The 25,666-nt window shown below is 37.8% G+C and overlaps 2 protein-coding genes across 4 annotated transcripts; one reads left to right on the forward strand and one right to left on the reverse strand.

The window, feature by feature from the left end:
• Positions 1-375: 375 nt before the first annotated feature.
• On the reverse strand, positions 376-10,450 carry LOC122087078 (protein SUPPRESSOR OF K(+) TRANSPORT GROWTH DEFECT 1). Its single transcript, XM_042656063.1, has 9 exons — positions 10,188-10,450; positions 9,443-10,090; positions 7,832-7,937; positions 6,175-6,373; positions 4,639-4,707; positions 1,528-1,602; positions 1,149-1,247; positions 855-1,010; positions 376-728 (listed from the first exon to the last, which is right to left on the reverse strand). Exons 2-9 carry the CDS (start codon positions 9,912-9,914, stop codon positions 603-605), a joined length of 1,302 nt encoding a protein of 433 aa, XP_042511997.1. The 5' UTR covers positions 9,915-10,090; positions 10,188-10,450; the 3' UTR covers positions 376-602.
• Positions 10,451-12,166: 1,716 nt separating this feature from the next.
• On the forward strand, positions 12,167-24,136 carry LOC122086570 (transcription initiation factor TFIID subunit 12). Of its 3 annotated transcripts, none has more exons than XM_042655483.1 (9): positions 12,167-12,789; positions 13,014-13,178; positions 14,964-15,497; positions 19,877-19,951; positions 21,612-21,690; positions 21,785-21,849; positions 21,979-22,014; positions 22,873-23,151; positions 23,907-24,136. In XM_042655483.1, exons 1-8 carry the CDS (start codon positions 12,220-12,222, stop codon positions 23,002-23,004), a joined length of 1,656 nt encoding a protein of 551 aa, XP_042511417.1. In that variant the 5' UTR covers positions 12,167-12,219; the 3' UTR covers positions 23,005-23,151; positions 23,907-24,136. The 3 variants fall into 3 exon arrangements, with proteins under 3 accessions (XP_042511417.1, XP_042511418.1, XP_042511419.1); XM_042655484.1 differs by having other exon boundaries at positions 22,873-23,061; XM_042655485.1 differs by having other exon boundaries at positions 14,967-15,497.
• Positions 24,137-25,666: the final 1,530 nt, after the last annotated feature.

Below are 25,666 nucleotides of genomic sequence, written 5' to 3' on the forward strand. Positions count from 1 at the left end.
AGCCTAATGTAGACTGATTTGCATTGTCACAGGATCATCCCTGGCCGTGGAAGATTTTTTCTTACCACCATGTTATTGATGCTTCATTTCACTCAATGGGTTTTGTCTCTGTTCTTCAAAAGGATAGGCGTCTTATTCATCCAGCTCTTGTTTTAGCCAATATGGCGAGGACTAGGAAACGTAGTGATATTTGTATGAGCAATGTTGTAGAACTTTGTTTTGACAGGAAAACAATTTGTTCATTGAACTAATGACACATCAATAAATTTTCAGTCCAACTCTAACCTAGACACTTGTTCAAGTGCTAAGTAATGACAAGCCATCAAATTTTCAGTCCACCTCCAAACAAGGCAGTTGACAGGTGCTAACTACGTGTTTAAACAAATATTAAACCAGCCATTAATATTCAGGGTTGTAATGGTATAGTAGTGGTAGCAGTGCACTGTTAACCTGGTATAAACAAACAAATTTTTATAGAAGTATGAAATGCCAACACAAGCATTTCTCCTTGTACAGATGGGAGTTTAACAATGGTAATAAAGATAAAAATTACAGCTCCTGTTCTCACAACCAGCTTAGTGTCCTCTTCCACTTCAAATCAATCAACCCTCCTCTCCAAATTCCTTCGTGAATCTCTCATGCACCTCAAGATCAGTTTTGCTCACAGTCGGCTTCTGCCTTGCAAGCACTTTATCAAAGTCTGTTCTTGTGATTGGTGGTGGAAGAATCTGTGAATGCATTAGTTACTAGTGAGGAGCAGTCATTTAATTCACAAATAAACAAAGACAAGAAAGGATGCTGGATAGAGTGCCACTACCCATGGACTTCTGCTATTATTGTCCATCAATCCATACCTTTGAAGCAAGGCCCTTTCCTGCAAGCTCCTGCATGGTGATCTGCACAGCTCCTGGCTGCTTTGGTCCACATGGAACCCACATATCATCAGATGCCTTTATAAAGAACATAGCATCCTGGGTTTTACGTACTGGTTCAAAGAGGACATCCTTAACCTGTCGGTGGAGGAGAATGGCATCAATAAAAAGGCAACAGCCAATAATTCTATCAGTAGGAGACAGAAGAAGAACAGGATGGAAGGATGATTACAGAGAAATAGAAAAAGAAACATCTAATAAAAGATGGGCACTCACACAAACTGAAATATCTGAACCTGAGAACCCCTCTGTCCTACGGGCTAAGTGCTCGAAGTCACTTTCAGTTAAGTTGTGTGGGGTATCCCCTAAATGTACCTGCAGAAATCAATTGTGAACAGAAGAGAAATGTCAATTAGTCGTTGGCTACAAAAGCTTTGTCTTAGGACTTTGATTGCAACAAGAGACACCATCCCCTAGATGTACAAGTAGAAATCAGATGTTAACAGAATGTCAATCATGGCAACCTCTCTTTTAAGTCTAATAGTCTATCCATGCAGTGAGTACATAAAGAAGGGACCAAGTGGGTCAAGAAAACTGATTGCAACAAGATTCACTATCTGAACATAAAAAAGAGTTCAGCAACAAGCTCTAATACCTTGAACATGTGCTGCCTAGCCTTCAAATCGGGAAGAGGAATGTATATCCGCTTGTCAAATCGTCGACGGATGGCCTGTAATTCACTTTCTATTAGACACAGCAATACAATAGTCATTCACATGATCCCGTAAAAACGTAAATGAATTGTCCTCTACCTACATGCATGCACTTACCCATCCATAGTTCAGCTATATATATGTTTTCTTAAAGTTGTTTATCCCAGAAAACGAACTACTGTCACTAAAAAGGTAATATAAATACATAGTCAAAACAAAGATGTGCGTTCCAGTATATAGGATTGGCACTGGGGTTCTCAGGAGCTTTAGAGGGTTAAGTAAGGTGTCTCAGGCTACATGTGCAGCCCAAACCAACCCATTTATTAAATGGGCAAGGGTAGACATGACCAAGCCCTGCTTGTTTATAATCTGCAAGATTCAGCAGGGCACACTAAAACTTAAAATAAAATAAATGACGGCATAAAAAACCGATTAAAAAGTAACAATATGTTAACCAGGCAATAATGTAGTTCACTTGGGTTCGAGTGGGCAGGCAGGTGGGCTAAGTGGATCTGAACTGGTGCTGACAAGGGTTGCACAAGCCCATTGGGTCCAGGATCCATGCTTGAGATTGAATGATGCATTAATAGGACAAAACAACAAAAGCCCATTTATTAATTGGGCCAAGTGTCAGTCCAATTGTATCTCCAATGTGCATTCTTGATATCTACTGATATTTTTACTCAATTCTTGTTGTTCAGACCCATGGAGGTATTCAAAACCTGATGCAAATAAATCAGCAAAAGTGGGCTTACTTTAGTGGATATAAGCTGATGCAATCTCAGGTTTCAAATCCTGTTTTGAAATCACTATGGGCCCACAAGAATGATAAAAAACTTCAAATTAATGGTTGAGTGGCAATTGTGTAATTAGATTGAAGTTCAAAACCTATGCGATTCTGTAAAAATTGTGAATTAAAGCAACAGGGGACTAAATAGAACTAACTTTAGAAGGTAGGGACTATTCTGTAATTTCAGAGGTCTGCCATTAAAAGCAAATAAGAAGAATTTTCCCCACAACTCCAACATTAAAGACGATAGAGCTGATATCAACAGATTAACGCATCAACCACAAGTCAAGTCCAAATAACACGAAACTTAATAGGAAGATTCACAATTTCCTCCCACTTAATCCTGACTGACATCTGATTGGAATAACAGGGAATATATTCTGGGAAATTTCAGAAATCAGAACCTGGCGGAAGTTCAGAGTCTGCCTGGTTACAGGCTCTTATCTCATAGCAGGAGGGGACTTGGGATGCAAGGCATTAGGGTTTGAGCTAACTATGGGGTGGCAACCTTCACCCAGAATCTCAGTATGAACCATGAGGATCCAAGTGACTTCTAAGAATCTTTCCCCAAACCCAATTTCCCATCAACAGCAAAGGAAAAAGAAGAACAGCAATAAATTGAGAAAGAAACAAGGAATGGAATCCACGAACATAAGAAGAAAAAGAAAATATCATGACAGATATGTAAAGGAAGAAATCAGATTCGTTAGGAAGGAGCTGGTTCAAGGGAGAGAAGAGAGGGAAGGAGGAATCAACTAGCAATTGCTACTCCGCAGCAGCACTACTAGCAAATCAAAATACTTCATTCAAATTCCAAAAATTAAATCTGTCCAATGATGGACTACAAGTAGGGGCGTCAATTCGGTACGGTTCCGGTATGGTACCGAAGACAAAAGGTAGATATACCAAAACTGTATCGTACCGGGAAAAAGTCTATTTTCCAATACCGATACTGTAGTGAATCGGTACAGTTTCGGTATGGGATTTATTCGGTATGATACCAGTTTCTAATTCGGTACGGTAAAACAGTTTTTTTTTTTTTTTTTGGTAGAAGAGAGAAGGGCTGTTGAGCTTCAGAGGATCATAGGCTCTGATTTGAGAAATTTTAAGAGAGGGGCAACCACCCCAAGAAACATCCCATCTCTCTAGTTTCATATTTGCTACAATCCTATCCAATAACGAAGAGGCTTTTAAAGGAAACCCATGTTCTGAATCCTATTCTTCCCATCAAATTCTAGTTCCTACTTCAACTAGGATTTGTTAAATCTTCATATTTCCAAATTGTTTTGGTTGTTCTGTTCCTACTTTCTATTACCAGTTATTTAACTGTTAGAGCCTTAATTGATCATTGATTTGAACACCCATTCTGTCCATCTATTCTGTAGTCGTTGACCCACCCTTCCCCTAGTAGGATTACTCCATAAGTGTGAATCCAACCATCATATTTTGATCATACTTTGCAGAACTCTCTTATACACTAAAATCAGACACTTCGACTTGATTATTGGCCAAATAAGAACCACTGTTGCTCTGTTATTAGTTTTCTTTTCAAATTTGTTTTGTCCTTTTTTTCCTATGATATTTTGTAAACTGATCTCCCACTGGATTTCACTGATTTGGGATTAGCACTGCATTAGATCCATGACACACTGACTCTGCAATTTCTAGACAAATTTTAGCATAATAACAAAGAACTTATTTCCTTGCTCAAATTCCAAAAATTAGAAAAATGTAAAGGAAATGAAGGCAAACTTTGAACTACCCTGCTACACATATCAGCACATAGATATCCTTTCAGCAGAACCATAAATTGACAATATTTTGCATTTATTTATGTGGATTATATGACAACACATAAGAGTTGAAACTCAGTGTTAGTCTCACAGTTAAAAGTTTTAACAGAAGTGCATATATTCTATTTAACACGTGTTCATCAAACTTCCATCACAGTGTTTCATGGCACAAACGAGTTCCCAGCCTATTTTTTGTGCTTTTTTACTGTGAGATATAAAATCTTTCCATACCGTCTCCAAAAATTATCACGGTCTGAAGCACAATCACAACACGTCATACAACCTAAAGGGACCAAACATAGTCAAAATCTACATACTTCAATACCATCTCCAAAAGTTAGCACGATGTCTCAAGCATTTCCACAACACGTGTCATACCACCTAAAGGGACCAAAACATAATCAAAACCTACATTTTAAATTAACCTAGGAGTTCTTTCGGTCATCTATATAAATTTCCCTTTTTTTTACCTGATCCAGAGCATAGGGAGTATTTGTTGCTGCAAGAACAAGAACTTTTTGATCATTGTGCCCCACACCCTGAAATGTTATTCACAAAAGAAAGGAGGGAATGAAATCAGTTAGAATATAAACAGACATGTTGTGAAACAAATCGCCATAAGGGTTTTAATTATGGCCATAAGCTCGTTCTATGATCATATCACTTGATGCAGCATGACTTGAAAAGTAAAAATTATGGTCATTGCTACGATGTATTATGGATCACAAGTTCAGAAGTAAATATTGGATAACTAACTCGAATCAGAAAAAGCAGCTCAAATTTACCTTTCCAATGTTAAGGGCAATCATTATGCCACAAGAAAAACCAAAGAAATTTTGTATTCCTCAAAAATTTACATTCAGAAATGCTCTTCACACAACATAAAACAAATATATGATCCATGAAGCCAATGCATCTATAACATTCTTAAAGGGGTGATATTGCCCTGAAAGAGAGTAATCAAAGGTAAAAACAACAAACAACATCCAAAACCTTATCCCAACTTAATGGGGTTGGCAGATCAAAGGTAAAAACATTACATATAAATCACAAGGTGTTTTATGGCCCAACAAATACTCGTCTAAGATGCCAATCATGGGAAGGCATCCAATGTTTGGAAGAAATGGTACACCCACGATTGAAAAAAATAAACCCTTTACTGATATCACCAAACTCCCAGCAATAGAGAGAGAGAGAGAGAGAGAGAGCAAAAAGGATTATATCAGAAAGCACCATGTTTTCCCATTTCTCCCACATCCAAACACACTATCAAACCTCTAACTTAGATTCTCTTACTGCCCTGAGAGGTTAACAAAACTTGAAACTTTTGTCTTCACTCCAGTTTTAACTGTAATTGGTAATTAGAAGAAGAAAAAAAGGGGGGGGGGGGGCGTAAATTCATAACAGCTAATTTTTGTTCTTAGTCTAGCAAGGGGGCATCTAAAATAGATGTAGCACAAATTGCTTGGCCCATATCAAAGGAAAGACCCTCAAGAGTTTCATTTTCACACATCTTGGCATACATTGCACCATAAAGCACCAACTCTATTGCCATATTTAGCTCCAGTCACCACTGGAGCTACACTTGATGCAGGAGCATCTCCAACAAATCATGTTCATCCAAAAACCCTAGAACAGCAAGCCCATCTCCATCCCTGGGTCCCGGGGTCCACAATAGAGCTCCTTTTGAGTTAGTTGGAGTATGCTGTGTCTGGTCTTCTTTGTAACAGCAGCTACTGTTCTACAAAGATCCAATAGAGAATCTCCCCATCAATACTGTTCAAATAAACAGTTTAGATTATAGTTTCTTATTTGAAACCCACCACCAGCAGATTCATCCACCAAATCTGCATCAATAGGCCTAGATGGGAGTTGAGTAGTATAGGGCTTTTCTGAGTTTTCAGTTCTTGACAGAGAAGGTCGTATAAAAAAAAAATAGAATGATATCATTACTCCTATAAAAAAAGAGACACCACCTTCATAACTTTTCATTCAACACTACGAACCTGCATCTGAACAAGAAGTTCAGTCTTGATACGTCTAGAAGCTTCACTCTCATTGCCTTCACCGCGCTGACCACATAGTGAATCTATTTCATCAACAAAGATGATTGAGGGTGCACTTTCACGTGCCATTTGAAACAGGTTTGAAACTAACTTTTCGCTTTCTCCCATCCACTTCGAAACCAAGTCTGATGAAGAAATACTGCACAGAGCAGCAAGCTACATTTTGTCAAATTTATCAGGCTAAGTCTATGCACATGCACAACAATTCCCAAGAAGAAAGTAAATAGTAAAAACATTGTAAAAATTAACCACCACATAAACAAAATTTTCCCATTAAAGAGATGACATGCAAAATAAAACATATCAAGACAAAACATTTGTGTGAAGCACCAAAATACAAAGTCAATGAAATATGGCCAGTGTATGATTGTACCCAAGTGTAAAGTTTAAAAAACAAAAAAGGGACATATGATCCATTAAGCAATACAATCAGGACTTCTAATCAAATTTGATGATGGTAATATACATGCACACAATTAATGCAAAATAAATTAATGTAACCACATGCATACTACACGCATTCCTGAATTTTACGTCACGGAAGAAGTTTAAGCACATAAAAGACAGTTTCAATTCCACGAGGAAAGTAAACAGCACCATATATTCACTTCTAAATTTGCAATCATGTAAAATATAGAACAGATGAACTTCTTGGCATAATGATCAATTTTAACTGGCACTAGCTTTCAGTTTTCAGTATAATCAACAATAAAATTCCTCACAAATAGAAATCCAAATAAAAATTAAAAGAAGGAATCAGGTATTTTCTGGTGTCTCTGTCGAGACACTTACACAGTGGTCCTGTCACCTGAACTAGAAATCTGGTATGTAAGTAGTCGAGACCAATGCTGTTCCGGTCCTCAATTGATTATTGATTAAAGCAAAAAAGTAAGGAATTTGATTGTCTATCGCTTTATGGATGATCAGGAATGAAAGAAACCATTTGGTCTTTGAAGGAAGATCATCTAATCCATTGCAAATAAAGATGAAGTTGCTAAATTGGCTAAAAGACATTGAAAGGTAAATGAATCCCGAGATGCCAAGGTTATTGGGTACTGCAGGATGAGAATAAATCAGATGTCCGTTAAACAACTATCCTTTCCATCTCTCACAACCCACTGCATCCACTTTAATAAAATTCCCATCACAACAAACTAATACTTCTATAGTTCAATCAGAACACTATTCATTGTCACCTGAGCCATCCAAAAGTATTTAAGACCTGAACCCTCATACAGTCATACATATCTCAGCTGACAAACCAAAAGATCGTAAGTCTCGTGAATGGAACCATCAATACTTTCCCAAACCCCCCTCTTCGCATGTCGTGACATGACAATTATAACATATACTTACTGCAGGGACCGAAAAGAGGAAAGAGATCAATAGACAATTAAGTATGCAAACCCAAGCCATCCAATTTCCACAAAGATGGAAATACGAGCCACACAAATAAATAACAGGCAACATAGAAATAAATATTAATCTAAAAGGCATAGAGGAATTTTTCAAATAATTAATTTGAAAATAATGGGATTACCTTCTGAATATTCAAATCAAACTTCAAAGGTTTAATATGTGATGATGGATAATATACCTGAAAAATGTTGAGTCTGCTTCTGTTGCAACAGCCTTTGCCAAGTATGACTTTCCAGTACCAGGTGGACCATATAAAAGAAATGCCCTCCATGGTCGTCTCTTGCCTGTAAAATATAATGTCATGTAAAACTGTAGGCTGCAAAAGGGCATCATAGCATTTCCAATGCCCGACCTTCACACAATAAGCTTTCAACTTAGCATCTTTTCACCATCAATTAACCCCCAAACCACAATGAGAATTCGAAATCTTTGAAATCTTATACAGATTTCTTATTTCTATAGATATCTCAAATAGAAACTTTAGTTTCATACAGAGAACTAGGGGTGAAACAAGGCCGGGATTCTTAAAACCCTAAGCCAACCCTATAATCCCTAGGTCCTCAAAATTCAACCTTGGCCCAACCCAACCCAACCCAACCCTACCCTGTTGGGTTCATGTTCAGGCCCAACCCTGTCGGGCTCATACCAACCCAAACCGGCCCTAATTGACCTTGTCATGGCCGGGTTGGGTTGAACCTAGCTTCTGCAATGATTGGATTAACCTTGATTGACCTGTTTTTGCCATTCATATCCTATACATTTAAAAATTATTGAAAAATGAAATACCAATACGAGCCCTAAATTCTAATATAAAAATTCAGGGATAAATTTTGGGTCGGGTTGGGCCGGGCTGAGGCCTCAACCCGACCCCGACCCAACCCTGACCTAGGGTTGGGCTTTTTCAACCCTAACCCACCCTCAGGGTCAAAAAACTTGGCCCAAGCCCTGTTTGGGCTAGGGCGGGCCAAGGAAAATTCGGGTTGTCAAGGCCAAACTTTCACCCCTACAGAGTACTATCTATTCCCCAAGACCAACGTTATCCAGGCCTGGGAATGGCAATATGAGAGCATAGGTGGAGAACCACTTCAAAATATATAATAAAATTATATGGCATTATAATTAGATCTGATAGAACCATAGAAGTGATAGGGATGAGGACCTGAAATTCTAAGCAAAAGCAATAAGGGTTACCGCATTTCCCTGTCAAACAGATGAAATGTCAGAAAGAAGACCTACGGATCAGATAAAAAATTCCAACTCAATGTAGTTCTGACAAGGCCAAGTTGGCCTGAGTACAAGACTGAATTATGTCTCATTTTTCTCTTTCTTACTTTCTAGTTGATGTTTAAAACTACTGGGGGCCCAAATCATACAATTATTCAAATAAATACAACCAAAATGAGAAAGAGAGGCAAAGGGAGGATGTCTCTTCTCTCACGAACACTCCAAACTTGTTAACTAAGAGCCTACCACAAGCAAAAGCCATTCAAAGATTTCATGCAACACAAATCCCTAGGGATAGTTAACCGGAGACCATACGATTTACATTTTAATTTTCTCCTGGCCTAGAGATACCTTTAACTTTAATTATCGGTTCTATGGAAACCAGAAGGGCATCTAGGGACTTTTTTTGAGAGGTTTTGGAGAGACTGCTAGTGATAATACTTCTTGCACAATTTGCCCAAATTCGTAAATCAATAAGTACACTGAAAATGGTTACAGATGTCACTGGAAATAAGGAAAAGATGCCCAAATCAAATACTGGATTGATTTAATAAAAGAAACTAACCAGTAAAAAATTGTGGGAATTTCACAGGCAAGATAACTGCCTCCTGCAATGCCTGTTTGGCGCTCTCAAGTCCAGCCACATCGCTCCACTTCACATTCGGCTTCTCCCTTACTATAGCTGAGTTAAGGCCCGCCCTAAGCTTAGATTGCTCAGGATCCTCTCCATCTCCCCCTTCTCCGTCCTTGGGCTTGGTCTTGGGCCGTGTAGCGACAGCTGCATCCCCATTCGAGGCAGGACCTGTCCCTCCATCGTCGAGCACAGCCCGAATCTCCTCCGCCCGCCTGAGATACTCGGTGAATTTCTGAGTGATCGCTTCCTTAATCTTAGGATTCTTCTCGTACTTCAAATGGGTCTTGAAGTACTCCAAGGCGTTCATGTAAAGCGGAAAAGCCTTGCTGTAATTCCCCGCATTATCTTCATTAACCGCCTGCTTTACGTATTCTATAGCCTGCTCCTTGAAATTGCTATACATCTTTCGATTCCAACGAATTGCATAGAAAGAAAAATCTTAAAAGATAAACGCTACAGGTACACAGTCCAAACCAAAACCCTAATATTTTCGAGCTACGATCAGATTTATATAGTTGCTTAATAATATCATGCAAAATTCACAAAGTTGCAGGTTTAGAACTCGCGCGATTGAAGAACCTGCAAATCAGACACAATGAAACCCTCAGGCCTGACCTGCCCTGAAGATTCTAAAAGCAGAATTGGATAATAATCGGAGAAATAAAGGAAAACGGACCTTGATTTCGTGCTTAAGACTCGCGATCGATCAAGCGAAGTAGCTGCAGGTTAAGTTCTTTCATTTTCCTTTTACGTATCCGTTCGGAATCCTCTTTTCAATCTTCCGCCGCGTATCAATCAGAACCCTATCTAGGAAGAGAATTCATACGCAGACACACGCAGAGGAAAGGAATCGAAGTTTAATTGCTGCGTGAAAGATAACTATTAAAACGATAGAGAAATAGAAACAAAATAGAGAAAGAGAGACCATGTGGTATCGTTGCCAATAGATTTTATGGAGTCAGTCTCCTCATTTATGATTAAGGGTAGGGGTGTCAACCGATCGGGCCGAACCGGTCATGGTCAGGTTTAACCGGACTGACCCTATACCGTGAATATTTAAGTAAGCGGACTTAGTTTTGAGGGGGCATGATGTAGTTTAAAATCAGGTCGATCAATGTCATGCTTTAATCGGGCATTCGGGCTACTTTATACAAGTTTTAACTAAGTCTTAATTGAGTTACGAATCTATTTAAGTCTAAACATACTCAAATGAGTTCCAGATGTGCTTATCTTAAAATTTTGTTCTTAAGTGGATTGAAGGCCAGTAATTTTTCAATTTGAATATTAAATTATTATAATTTATATAAAAAATAACCATAGTAGAAGGTGACTCGACTCTTTAATAAATTAGATAAATGATATGAGATTATGGTTGTTTTTTAATAAAAAATATTGGGTTGGGTCAGGCTAAAATAAATCGATTAAAGTCAAACTTATAGTTTATCGGTTTGATTGGCCCCCGACGAACTAGCTATTTGCACTGTGAACGTCCATTTACTAGATGTGTTGGGTTCGTTGTTAGCAAAAATGAGAACAACAACAAAAATGAAACGGACGGTATAAGTTTTATACAGTACAAATTTTTGAATGATACAATAAAAAAAATAGAAAACGGTAAAAATCGAAAAACATATGGTACGGGTTTTAAACGTGTATATTTCAAACAAACGGTAGTATACATATAAATTAAGAAATTATTATATGAATATATGCCTATAGTGTTCAAAACAATTATAATATTTATCATTAATGCTTATACATCTCATGTCTCATTATAAGTTTTAAAACATATAATTGAATATCATTCAACGCCAAACCTAAACTCATACACCACATATGCCCGAAGTCTTATCGAACAATGTGACTAGGTTATGGTGTTGTTCATTGTTGTCAACATAGTCAACACGCTCTCGAAATAATATATGTTCAATTATAGTTAAGAGTCATCACTTTAGATATATTTTTCAGCAAATCCGTCAGTTTATAGCTCAATTTCAGGGTCTGTGAATTGAATTTGAGTTGAAAGTAATATCATAAGAAATATAGTTCACTGTGTTAACTTCAAGTTGGTGAAATAATCAGATCGATCAAAGTTCGGGAGAGAGATACATGATCAATTATGTAGACGCTTTAAAAACTGAAACGTGTTTAGAACGAGAATGCTTGAAGTTTACTGTTTTTTTAAGTATATTTGAGAAGTATATAGTAAAACGTGTTTTAAACGGTGACAAATAAAAATGCATTTCAAACGGAATTTTAAATGCATTTTTGCTGACAATGGTTGGGTCATTAGTCGGGCCGGTCCAAGTCGGGCCATAAATTTGCTGAGCTCGACCAGGCCTACCGATGTGGGCTCATAATTGACACCCCAAATTAAGTGTATATGATTAAATATATTATTTTTTCTGTTAAAAAATAAAATAAAAGAGAGCTTCCATAGAAGGGAAGAGGTATGACGCGTAGAATGACTTTACGATGGGCCATAGTCAACTTGATTTTGCTAATCAAGTGATCAGAACCGTCCGATTGGGAAAATACTCTTTGAGATGCATGATCCGATTTGAATTGGAATCGGCACGGACCGATTCGATCCCATTACGTGTTTTATAACGCTGGCTTGTCCTTGAAGCCGATCCAAGTCACTTTTCTATTACTATATAGCATCAAACCAAGTGCAAAGCTCCAGGGCTTCACTGTCTCCTGGTTTCATGGATTCCATGGAAACTGCGGCAACCGCTCCACAACCAACGGAGCCAACACCACCTTCAACTTCAACTGTTCCTTCATCGTCATCTACAATAGCTTCCGCGACAGAACCTGTACCTTCACCTTCCCCGAATCCCAACCCTAACCCTAATCCGAACCCTAACCAAAACCAAAATACTCAGCCATCGACTTCTTTCCAGCAGCCACAACAGGCACAGCAACCGCAACCGCAACCGCAGCAGCAGCCGAATCACCAACATTCTCAAACTCGGGCTCCTGGCATTCCTCTGAACCGGCTTCGACCGCAACCGCCTTACCCGAATTTCGCGCATCTCTCATCTCTGACTTCATCGACAACCTCAGCTCCCTTGCCTCCGTCCATATCATCGCCTGCTTCGCCTTCCATTTCCACACCACCCATTCAGAGAGGTGGTATTGCAATTGGGGTTCCCGCGCATGCTAGGCCCCCTCAGCAACACACGTTTTTCAATCCACCATTTACTGGTTTGCCTCGGGGTTCAGTCAATGTATCTGACCCAAGCCCAAGTACTAATACGACCAACGCTACCACGGTTAGTACCCCACCAAGAAAGAAGAACAGTAAACGTTTCCACACTCCCCCCCCCCCCCCCGGGCCAAATTCTTTCCATTTCTTTATCTGGCCATTTGTATGCGAATAATTATGAAATTGTTTCTACAGAAAGTTCAATTCGTATTATTGTGGAAATGTGCAGTTATCTAAAAGTTTGATTAGTGCAGTTATCTAAAAGTTTATTTTTTGTATTTTATTTCTCAGGTAAGACCGCAGATGCATGGGGTTCAGGGTATGGGGATGGTGGGTTCTCATGGTCCTGGTTCTCAATTGCGGCCAGGTGGGGTTTCTGGACATCCTCAACAGAGACCTGTTCAACCATCAATAAGATCTCAATCTCCATCCAGTAGCCAGTCTTTATCTAGTCAAGTCAGTTGTAAGCTTTATTTTGCAATTCCCATTCCTATAATGTAGCTTGTTCTGTTCATGAAATTGAGTGCTTTCTATGCAAGGAGTTTGTGGCTTCCCTTGTCTTAAGATATGCTGATCATATTTAATCCATTGGAAACATTTTGTTGCATTCTGTGAATCACATGCATTCTCAACCAGAAATTTGTGGGTATTACTGAGTCTAACTCTTCAAAAATTGGGTTCAGGAAAAAGGTTTTAGAGAGGAAATTTGAATATCTGTAGAGAATAAGGTTTCTCAAGTGGAGTTTAAGGGTTTAAGAGGTTATTTTAGGTGTTGGACTGCGGTGAAACTGCAAAGAGGTAACTAATTCAAATTTTAGGGACCAACTTATAGAAGGATGTTTACTGTTGGGTTTTAGATGGAGTGGAGTGTGAACGCCAGGGTTTAGAGAAAGAGGCTTTTGGCTGGGTTTAGTTTAAGAGGGGATGACAAATGCTTCTATGGATGGTTAGTGGTCATTGCTTGACAAAAAGAAGGACTTTTAATGGCTGAAAGTGGGACTGGTATGTGTAATGAAAAGAAGACAGGAGGAGGAGGAGGAAATCTATGAGTCCACCTTGATTTTTAGGCATCCACTGACCTTGACAACGAACCACAGGGCTGCTGTGAAAGAGCCAATTAACTGCTCAAATTTCATTTGAGCATATTCAATTCTGTTCAATAATAGCCCCTAGTATAGACTTTGTTGATAGCTACGCCCTCTAAGACTTGGATTTTCTCCTAATTTCTAAACATATTTGGTTGAACATTAATGTCTTTAGAGACATGCATGAAGCTTTGACTGTCTTTCTGGTTTTTTATTCTGATTGTTGATTTTATGTTATACCTGGTTGCCTGTTGTTTATCCCTAAGCAGTTGTGGATTCCTTTCTTTCTTATGCTCTGTCTGGTTACATGTAAACTGTTGGAAACTAATGTGAAGTTAGAAAAAAAAAAATATAATGGAGATTTTTCAATCATTACCAACAATGGTTGTTCGCTACCGTAATAACTCAATAAAAAAAAAAACCGAGTATCTCAAGTTCACTTCACTTACCAACCAAACTAATAACAAGTCGACCAAAGGAATTTTACTTCAATTTTCAACTGGTATAAAATGTAGCTCTATTATGTACTGTTAAGTCTGTTATTCTCGCAGTTTTTTCTTAAAATTATATTTGGTAGATTTTCTTCTATAAATATTTTGTCATACTTTTCATCAGTATTCATCCAACCAGATGGACCATTGCTAAAATTGCTTTTCTTTATCTCTTTCACAATCTGTTGGCCACACAAGTACTGAAATTCCACAAATGACACCTTGATAATTTGATTAAACTACGGCCTTTTATATTTAATAAAAAATTCTGCTGCGCATATCAGATTATCAGTTACATATTTTCTGATGCAGCAATGTGAGCCAATTGTAAATTCTACAGACCTGTTTTGCAAAGAATAGTTATGGTCATTGGAACTTCCAACCAAACTGTAGGGCTATACAAGAAGATAGAAGAAAAGATGAAAATGATAGAGATACATGTCGACTTGATACCATCTTTTTAGGAAAAGAGATAAAAGATGAGGGGGTGTGAAGTGGCTCTTCTAGGAAACAATGGAACATTGGGGAAGAAACATGTGTTCCATGTGCAATTATGCTTTGACCAGGTTTTATTTTATGATTTTAATTTGATTATGCATGTATTGACTCCCTGGTTGTTACAGTTAATGAGTTATAATTTTTTTTTTTTGGTGTTCTGTTTTTAGAAGCTTCAAGGCCACAGTCTACTAAGAGTTTCATCTATGGGTTCTCCTGGTTCTCCTTCGCCGGGTACACCACAAAGTTCCCAAAACCCTTCACAACCATGGATTTCAGCGGGGCAACAGGGGAAGCAAACACAACCATCTTTATCATCTTCTTCATACAGGCCACAGATGAAGCCACCACAATCTTTGCAGCAAAGATCTCACATTCCTCAACAACAGCTTCATTCTTTACCAATGCCTTCCCACCAACAGCAGTTGCCATCTGCCCAGCAGCAGCAACAACCATCACCTTCACAACAGTCACAAGAGCACTATGTACAACAATATCCACCACCAAGGGTTCCCCAGTCTCTGCCTCATCAACATCAGGTTACACGGGGTCAAGGATTAGGAAACCAGAAATCAACCTCTCTTACAACGGTACAACCTACAAATGTGCAGTCAGGGACCCAAAATGCTACGGCTAGTGCAGATGCTGGTGAGTGTGGCAATCAGATCCTCAGTAAGAGAAGCATACATGAATTAGTCTCTCAGGTCAGCCATCTTTGCCTTCCCTTTTTCTTTTCTGGTCTAGACATTGCCTTATCTGCTAGAGTTGTTTAATAGGTGTAATGTTTTAGTTAGTTGGGTTTACCAGTATGTCATCGTAGAGAATATGGATAGAGCTCAACAGTTTCTTTTGGGAAGTACAAATAACTCTTGTATATTTTGGATGAATGATGTGTAATATCCTTTGAGGTGAGACATCTTATTGTGGAGTACATTTGATTGAGTTGTGGCCTATTTCTATCTTTTCTGAAGTTTCTTCTTTCTATATGTTTGGATTTATCTTCAAGCATATGGCTTATGTGAAATCTTTGGAGCTTGATAATTAAAACCATACCAGACCCAGAAAGGGGGCAGATTCTTTAACCAGTACAACCTCATTGCCTCCTCTATAGAGGAGGAGCATTTCTATGAAATTTTGGTAAAAACAGGGTAGCTTGGGAGAGGAAATTAATGCACAATCAATATTTCCTCTCTTTTTCTCTATTCTATGAGGGTAATTGCATGGACATTTTTTTTTTCTTTTGGGGGGGGGGGGGAGGGGTGTAATGCACAGATTGAACAATGGATCTGCAAGTGATGACCTCAATTAAGGATAGTGGAATAAGATTCTAATCTGATGGTTGGTATTGCCAGATCTATTTAGGTATGATAATAGAACCAGTGAAATTGGAGGGAGAAAATATAGTGGACAAGGCTTACCGCAGGGGTAGAACACAGAAAATAAGAAACAAAATAGGCTGTTGATTGGTGTAGATGAGAGAGAAAATAAGAGGGAAAAAGTGATGTTGTGTGGGAGATAAATTAGGATCAGATCTGAAAATCCAGATCTTAGGAAGAATCAATATATTAGGGAAGAAAGAGAGAAAGTTTAGGAGAGAAGATAGGGGTGGAAGAGGGTGTGATTGGGAGGAATAATGTAAGAGGAGAAATCTCACCGAGAGAAAGAGAAAGAAGACAGCTCACAAGGCGGGGAGGGAAAACGAGAGGGGAGGGTAGGGTGGGGGTGGGGGTGGGGGTGGGGGGGGGAGGAGAGAGAGTATGCCACATGAAGCAAATTTCCAAACAAAACTATTCTATTCGAATCAATCAGAATCATGGGTGGGGTGGGCGGGTTACAAACTTACACTGCTATTTGTAAAAACAGAATTAAAATCTCCTAAAATGACTCCACTGATGGCTCTTAACCTTCCTAAACTACTTAAGCACTCAGCTTGAAAGGACTCTTCTAGATTAAACTAACTTGTCTAATTAAATAGCACATGGTACCCACAATGTTATCCATTTACTTAATCCTGCCTACTCCCTTAAATCCCAACTTTTGGGCTTATAAAAGAGACCCATTATAATTAAAAACTCAAAAATAACATGCTTAAGCTCAAGGTCCATAGAACCCAATCATGAGCCAAAATAAAAAAATAAAGTATTTCAAGGACCTATTGGACACCCTTAGCTGCATCAATTCCCCCCAGTGCTGGAAACAACTCGACCTCGAATTTTATAGTAGGAGAGAATCAACACCAGTCCATCAGCATCCATGATTATTCGCCTTGATTTGATGATTCCTTGCTTCTCATTAACAAGATCAGCGACGGTGTTAAAGATTTGTTGCGGAAGAACAATTTCCACATGTTTAATCTCAAAAGAGTCAATCATGATTTGCTCCTCTTCAACAGAATCTTCTGTATGAGGTTTTTGATCTTCAGTCAGATCATCATCCATTGATCAATATACCTTCGATTCTGATCATGGTCTCCTCTATAGTGTGTTCATCGTCAAAGGCTTTCTCGATCAACTTGCCTTCAACCTGTGGTTGCAGAACTTCAAGTATAACTCCAATATTTTTACTGAATTCTTGAATTCTTCAGAGCTTGTCTTTTATACTCTCTTTGGGCACACATATTTTCTTGGAGTGTATGGGATAGGTCATAAATGTAAGGGTCATACTCCATTTTGAAAATCTTTTTTAGTTTCGGCTCTGATACGAAATAATGCAGATCTAATGATGGATCTACAAGTGATGGGCTCAATTAAGGATTGTTGAAGATAGTTCTAATGTGATGGTTGATATGGCCAGATCTAATTAGGTATGATAATAGAAACTAGTGAAGAAATTTCAGGGAGAAATAGAGGGGACTAGGCTTACCATAGTGGTAGAAAGTAGAAAATAAATGCTCAAAATAGGTAACGAAATATGCTGTCGATTGGTGTAGAAAATAGTAGTGAAAAGGAAGAAAAATTGATATTGTCATATGGAAGAGAAGATAGGTTCAGACCACAAGAAAATTCCCAACCCACAGGTAGGACCATCGACTTCTATGTGACAGCAATAAAAGAGCTTATTAACCACAGTACTAGGGCTCCGACGGGACCTAAAATCAGGTCGACGGTAAGGTCACAGCAACAGTATATTACTTCCCAAAGAAGGTAGCAATCCAATGGTTGGATTGATAGCTACAGCAGAAGAAGTTAAATAGCAACTTTCTATCCAGAATTAGTACCGAAGGAAAACTTACAAATCTTAGAGTGGAATACCCTCAAACTGAGATCATATGTATTATCTTTGACACAATAGAGCCTTGAATTACTGCAGCTAACTGATGGTGCAACAGCCTAAGAATGAAATTACAATCTAAAGAAAAAAATAGCAACTTTCAGACCACACATTTAGTTGATACATTGTACAATAAGAAACTGATATAAAGGAAAGATACCTTAAGATCAAAGTATTATCTACTAAAGATTCAAAATAGAAACTACTTAATCCACCCACAATTCTGGTTTTTAGTGAACCAGCTAACACCCAGACCATGGGCCTGTGGCTATAATATTTGTTGTAGTGCTCTTCTACATCAGTGTGGTCTGCTCTGGTCTTCATAACCATGGCGATATTAGTCATTGATGCTGTGGATAAAATAAAAAATATTCAAATCAATGGCGAACATGAGTATGTTTGTATATGCACGTGCATGCACCCACTTGGCATTGTGATGAGGTTCTAAACCACCGAAGGTTTGGGATTCAGAAATCTGTTAGAAAACCAGAATCACAGGTAGTAGTAACCCAAACATATTCAGGAGAAAACAAAATAACTCAGTAAGTAATTATCTGATTGGACTAATATTTTAGTCGCATGGTTATGCATCAAGAAGAACACACTGGTAAAGTTTGACAACAATCTGATGGCTAGATTAGTAGATAATGAAGAGTTCTACTGTTACAAGGAAACCCAAAACTGACAGAATTGAGAATTCGACAGAAGGTTGTTAGGGGTTCAATCAGCAGTCCATAAAATGATCTAAGATAGTGATTGATAATGATTTGAAATTCAGGATCAATAACAGAACTTGCACTGAAGGGATCAAACCAGAATTGTGAAATTTTAAGAAGTAGCATTAATCTAGGACTCTTGAAATCTATTGAGTTTTGGGGTTTTAAAACTGAAATGAAATTGAAACTGAAGAAAAAATGTGCAGGAACTAAACTAAAGAAAATATGTACAGGAACTAAAAGATAGACTGACCTGATTTGACAGAAGAACAAGATAAGAAGAAGGTAAAAAGAGGGGTATGTATTTTCTGGAATCACCACCAGATACCAGGTACCTGCTGAATTGCCACAGCAGAAACATTCTGAATCACCTCAGAATCAATAGGCTGAAGCCAAAATCCATTAATCAAATCACTGGGGCTGTTTAGCCTTATAATTATGTATAAAACTTAAAAATAATAATAAAATAAATAAATTCAGAAACATAGCATGACTCAATCTCCTTCCATCAACCAGCCTAGATGGAGGACTTCTAAATTGACTTAAATTTTTTGAAATAGGATTCAAACAGAATAGGCTACTTCCTAAATGCACAGGCCATGCTTGGAAGTATCCTAATTTTCCAAAACGACCTAACTCAATAAGGAAACCGAATTAAAAAGGACTGGACATATCCAGCCTGACTAAAAACTAAAGAAAATAGAAGCGATAAGAACTCTATTGCTAGCCCACGACTTTTATGAAAAGATAAGATCCCTTAATATCTGGAGATCTGGAACAGCAAGTTGTGTAGAAGACTCCTAACTGGTTCCCACGGCTCCTGGTTTCTAGAACCATCCTTTAACTGCAGGGTTTGGTTTGAACCAGGTGGATAAAACCAAGCCAAATTGCAGGGAAGATCTTTTTTTCCTCTTCTTTCTGCTGAAATCTGCATCCCGTTGTTTAGATGAGAAGCTAACCCCACCCTGATCAGATTTAGCTGGCAAGGTGAAATATGAAGACCCATTTTCAAATTATATCGATCAAATATGCAAAAATACACATGTAGAATTGTTTCCAGTTCCATGCCAACTTCTTGCTTTATGCTTCTTGGACAGATTGATCCATCTGAAAGGTTAGATCCTGAAGTTGAAGACATTCTTGTGGAGATTGCAGATGAATTCGTTGACAGTGTGAGTTTTATTTTTGCTTCCCCCCCCCCCCCCTCCCCTCTCCTCCTCTCTCATTTTAATTAAATATTGGCGTTACTTTGAGGATTTTTTTATTCAGATAGTTCAGTTAATTTAATCTTAGCGTTCTTATCTAAAGGCTGGCCTTCTTAAGTTATCATCTCAGCATGATAATTGGCTATTTGCTTGGTCTGGGACGTAGCACTTCTTGGTTGTGTGAAGACGCATTTCACATTATGGGTTTATCCTTGACAAGTTTATAGCACTTTACCATGTCAATGCTGTGCTGCTGGACATGATATCTACTGTTAACAGGATGTTTCTGCCCTCAAGGCGAGATGATAAATGAAGAAAGTCCAAACTTTTTAGTAGAAGGGAAAAATGAGTGAGTAATAAGCTAAACCTATTTCTAATAAAAATGTAACTTCTACTTATAATTTAAGGAACAACGAACCAAAAATTATGCTAGCAAACAACTAATAGTAATGAGACTGAAACAGTAATTGTTTAAATTAAGCCATGCCTAGGGACTGTTGCACTTGAACTGTAACGTCCTGCCAAGTTAGACATGATACCTTACATACAACTCTGTATTCTGCTCTTTTTTATGGCTGCTATTGGGGAATGGAGATTTGAGCCCCAAGACAACTAGCCAATATTACTTTTATCTTCTGAAGAATTCACATGAAAAGGAACAGTAGTTTAATCAACTATACATCATAGTTGTCAGGACTCAGGCATTGGCGCCCAAGGATTAAAGTAACGGTATCGGTCATAGTATCGACTGGCAAAAATTAAGATACGTATTGGAGGGTATCGTATCGTATCGTATCGTATTGGAGATATGCTAAAGGTAAACAATAAATGGATAGGAAACATTTTTTTATACACTTTTGCAAAAAAAAAAAAAAAAAAAAAAAAAAAAAGATTAAAAAAAGCTATATATAACATGTATCATACATGAACACTAAATTGATAGTATCGTATTGAGAATCCAAGGTCTGTAGTTTATGGGTGTAAAATCCTTATGCCCAACCTTGGTTTTGACTTTAGTTAGAGAGAAAAATGGTTGGTAGCAACTTTGGAACAAAAACCCCTCTAAAAAAGTGTGTTTTGCTGTGACCATTTTGGCCATTATATGACCGTCGTCTACCGTATCGGTACAATCGGAATGTGTTGGCACATATACGTACAGATACATACCGAAACATAGATTCGACGTCGATTTTTAATTTTCCAAAGAGTATTGGTGCTTATCAATATGTATCGGTGTATATAAGTGGCGTACCGATATGTATCATGCGATACAAAAGGATTTTAGAATTTCCATATAGCATATTGGTAGTATCGTATTGGTAAGGGCTGATGCCAGATACATATAGGCCGATACGTACCACTACTTTAAACTATTTTGGCACCTTGATTTTCCCTCTCCAATGCCTAGGATCACCTAGACACTGTGACAACTATGCTATACATTATTAGTAGTGTATGGTAATATAACCAAACTGATGGTGCACTAGCTGTTTCTCAGTGCTTCACACCTCCGACCCCTAAAAAAAAATGAAAATGAAGTTTCTAATACAGACAAAATATGTTTGTTGTGTGCTTTGGGGAATTTTATAAATTTGATAGATGATTGATTTCAACCTTCTTGGAACAGATAACAACATTTGCTTGTTCATTGGCCAAGCATCGTAAATCAACTACGTTAGAAGCAAAGGATGTACTTCTGCATTTAGGTTAGCAATCTAATAGTGACTCTCATTCTGCTTCTCACTTCCGTTTACAAGTACTTGTTTTTCAGTTTTCTATTTTTCTTCTATATTAATGCAGAAAGAAATTGGAATATAACACTTCCTGGGTTTGGTGGAGATGAGATCAAGAGCTACAAGAAGCCGGTAAAAGAAAAACTGTGCAACTATTTACCACAGGGTGAATGGTTGTCCTTAAGTCTACTTCATGGTTTCTTATGCAGAATATTCTCAATTGTTTCTTTTTCCTTGAAAGTTTTCTTTCTGGTTTTGCAGTATACAGCTGATATTCACAAGGAGCGGCTTGCAGCAGTATGTTTTCATTTTGTTCCTTAATTGTTCAATCGGCCTTTGCATTTTTTGTGTGTGTGCGCGCGCGCGCGCGCTGCAATTGGCAATTATTTTGAAAAGCAAGAGTTCGCTTTAAACATATGTCTACCTAATTCCAGTGACCCTTATTTGGATTAATATAGAGACCTTTTTTTTTTTATTATTATTTTTATGTGTTGGAAGGCATTAGTTCTTGATGGAAAATCTGGAGATCTAAAGCAAATCTAATCCATTGAAAATTTAAAAGGCAGTTTATATTATGGTTTCACTGTTAGATCTAGGTTTTTCTCTATTTCTAGCTTATACTGAAACTTCATTTTTTTGTTAATTTTTTGGCATGCTTAGGTGGGTGTATTGCCTGACAACCTTTGGCCCTTGTTTTTATTTTTCTCTAAATGTAAAAAAATTGCTTAAAATGTGGACATGACTTTAATAGAGTGAAAAATCACACAAGAGATCTGGTTTAGTTTTTGGGAAGGAGCCTGAGTGTCACCATGGTATAGTCTTACTCAGTACACTTGCTTGTCACCATCCAAATTTTGGCAGTATCCTAGCAAGGCCCAAGGGTTAACGTTGTAAATTTTCTTGGGATCTATCCAAGCTTTGGGTTTACAGTTAAATAGAAAAAGAGGAAAATCTGGAAGAATATGGATGACATTTATGAGTAATAATGGCATATATTCCTCTCTTTTTATTGCATGAACTAAAACAAAATCATTCATTTGTTACTCATCATCCCATCAAAAGGGGGAAAACTCTGGTCCTCCTTATGTCAATCTTGTGTGGTTTGTTAGTATTTGTTCTGGGTGCAATTTTTTTTTCTTTTTTTTGCATTTGCAGATTAAGAAATCGATTGTAGGAGTTGAGGCAGTAAATACAAAGAGCTCTGCCGGACAAGCTGCTGGAAACCTGAAAGGTCATGCGGCAAAGGCACCTGTTATTGGTTCCCCCAAGACTAGTGAAGTGCCTTAGAGTTAACTAGGCATCTTTTGAGAGTGTCCTATGGGGGGATGATCTTCATTACAGAAGGTTTGTACGAAGTTCATATGCAGCAGCACTATGTTTTACAAGTCACATGCATGCTACCCCAAATGGAGACACTGGGATCTTTCATGAAAGGTTAATTAATTACAGCAAATCCTTACAAATATAGTGGGTTAATCCTCCAGCATTTATTGTTTCAGTGGTGATAAAATACTGATGCTCAGCCACTGGTTGGATGAGCATACTGGTACTGTCTAGCTTAGTGATGGTTTGATTTGTAGCAACTTCGAATGAAATCTGGGGACTAGCCACTATTATTGGCTGATATGGTGTCTATTTGGTAATCTTTATCCCTTACCTGAACATTAGCAAGTTCCTCAAGGCATGCCTGATCTGTGGTTGTGCTTGTCATGATGGTCATCTGATGAAGTTCAACTGTGTTTGCTTTTAGGACTGATTATTATGACATCAAAACACGTTAAATGTGGACACCATGATTCAGGCTTGTTAAATCTTTACTGGATTTTAACTGTTGACCATGGATTCTTCTCACTAGGGATATCGTATTGTCATTATGTTTCATTGACCAAAGTTTGGCTGTTGAGATCATGGTTGGCTAATTCTTGCAAATTATGATCCCTGGATAGCTAATCCTTACTATTACATGAGCTTCACCTTGATGTTGCTATGAGACTTGAGGATTATGAGGAAAGCATTTTTCTCGTGCCTTTTAAGTGTATAATACCGTTTCTACATACATGAATGGAAGATCGTGTGATATACAGCAGCAGTAATTGAGATGTACCTGTATAAATACAAAGAAAATGTTTTTCTTTGTACATGTCTATTGATTCTTTCCTCTGTTGATTAGATGCTTTTATTTTTTGCAGGTGAACCTCCGTAGGAGTGGAAGGTAATGACCCTGATGGCATGGCGAGGGGAGCCCAAATTTTGATTACAGGGATTGGTGCCCAGTTTTTTGAAAAAATGGGATAAAATTTAGCGTGAATTTTGTAAATACTGATACTCATGTGAGTCTGAATTAATCTTGCAGACTAAAGAAGAATTCAATTGTAGATTAGGGTTAGTAAGCTGGAATCTTGCAAACCCATCGTAGAAATTCTTCTCCTGTAGTCTCTGTCTCCTTCTGTTGCAACGGGAATTGGGAATTAAAGGGAAGGGAAAGAAAGTGAAATTTTTATTTTAAAAAAGGAAATTTTTGCTATCATGTGATTGATTATATCACTAAATTCAGATCATTTCAAAACCATTCGTTGTAAAATGTAAAATGTATCTGTACTAATATGTTGAAAAGTTTAAATAATTTATATATTCGTATAGGACAATGATCACTAGATTTTTTTTTCTTAGTTTGAAAATTTCATTTCTCTTTAAACTTCCTTGGCAGTCAAATATGGTCAATGTGTCAATTTTTTTTTTAAATTTTCTTTGCAATCAAACGTAATCATGACTCGCTTCCCGTTAAATTTTCTTTGCAATTAAACATGGTCTCTGTGTCAGGTTGTAGACAAATTTCTATCGGAGGTTTCAAATCTCATAGATAGTTTGAAGAGTGGATTGGTAGTGATTCGAGATGTGATCCTAAACCATTTGTAAGGTATGAGGGTAAAGTGGTTCTAAACATCATTTTCTTAAAAGAAGAAAGAGGGAGGGAGGGAGGAGGGAGGAGGGAGGAGGGCGGGTTTAAATTATTTTGATCCCTGCCGATATTGATCTAGATTGAATTATTTATATATTTTTAGGGTAAATGAGAAAATTGAATAGATGATGAGTTTTTAGATTTGATATGGTCTTAGTCACTGGCATCTTGGTGCTCATATGTTATGCTCTACTTGCTTACATAATTTTGTTCCGTAGGCCTGGTCATTTCAGTGTTCAGTGGAGTACTTGTTTTGAGGGTTAGTTACTTGATCAATTTTCTCAAGCGTATCAGTGTGGTCTTGGCTCCTGTTGATTCTTGCGTGGGTTTGTTCTTAGTCCCTATTTGGGTCTCTACTATATGATGATCAATAGGCCTTTGAACTTGAAATCCCCTTCCACCCACTTCCCCCACCCCACCCCACCCCACCCCACCCCCCCCCCTCAAAAAAAAAAAAAAAAAAAAAACTGGATATTTGCATAGATGTTACTGTTACTTGAATTTTCCTTGAAATCCCCTTCCACCCCCTTCCCCACCCCCCCACCCCCCACAAAAAAAAAAAAAAAAAAAAAAAAAAAAAAAACTGGATATTGGCATAGGATTGTTACTTGTATACTTGAAGTTTTTCCAATCCGGTTCGATTTATATATTTTGCCATGTAACAATGGTATAATTGGGTTGTATAGTGAAAAGAAAAAGTAAAATAGAATATATATATATATATATATCAAGAGTAATCTAAATAAAAAATAGAAAAAATAATATTTTATGTGACCAAGTAGAGAGATCTCTTGCAAAAGTCTTTAGTTGTAAGATGAAGGTTCTCTATTTTTGGGGGATTGGAATCTTGTTAATATTGAGGGTTTGTTGGATGATGTGATTTCATTAAATGATAGTCTTAAAGCTACGTCATTCGATTTTACCTAGAGCTTAATCTAATATCTTTTAAATTCTATCCTTGTGTCTAGACATAGGGGATGCAAAATGACC

This window comes from Macadamia integrifolia, chromosome 8 (assembly GCF_013358625.1).
Source record: "Macadamia integrifolia cultivar HAES 741 chromosome 8, SCU_Mint_v3, whole genome shotgun sequence".
NCBI classification, from domain to species: Eukaryota; Viridiplantae; Streptophyta; class Magnoliopsida; order Proteales; family Proteaceae; genus Macadamia; species Macadamia integrifolia.

What these genes read in the sequence shown, in the direction of transcription:
- LOC122087078 (XM_042656063.1), bottom strand. Translation starts at nt 9,914, where the DNA reads ATGTATAGCAATTTCAAGGAGCAGGCTATAGAATACGTAAAGCAGGCG. An exon ending in AACTTCTTGTTCAGATGCAG is followed by an intron (nt 4,708 to 6,174) that starts GTTCGTAGTGTT and finishes ATAACATTTCAG; the next exon opens with GGTGTGGGGCACAATGATCA. An exon ending in CTAGGCAGCACATGTTCAAG is followed by an intron (nt 1,248 to 1,527) that starts GTATTAGAGCTT and finishes TGATTTCTGCAG; the next exon opens with GTACATTTAGGGGATACCCC.
- LOC122086570 (XM_042655483.1), top strand. Translation starts at nt 12,220, where the DNA reads ATGGATTCCATGGAAACTGCGGCAACCGCTCCACAACCAACGGAGCCA. An exon ending in CAGATGAATTCGTTGACAGT is followed by an intron (nt 19,952 to 21,611) that starts GTGAGTTTTATT and finishes TTCTTGGAACAG; the next exon opens with ATAACAACATTTGCTTGTTC. An exon ending in TCAAGAGCTACAAGAAGCCG is followed by an intron (nt 21,850 to 21,978) that starts GTAAAAGAAAAA and finishes CTGGTTTTGCAG; the next exon opens with TATACAGCTGATATTCACAA.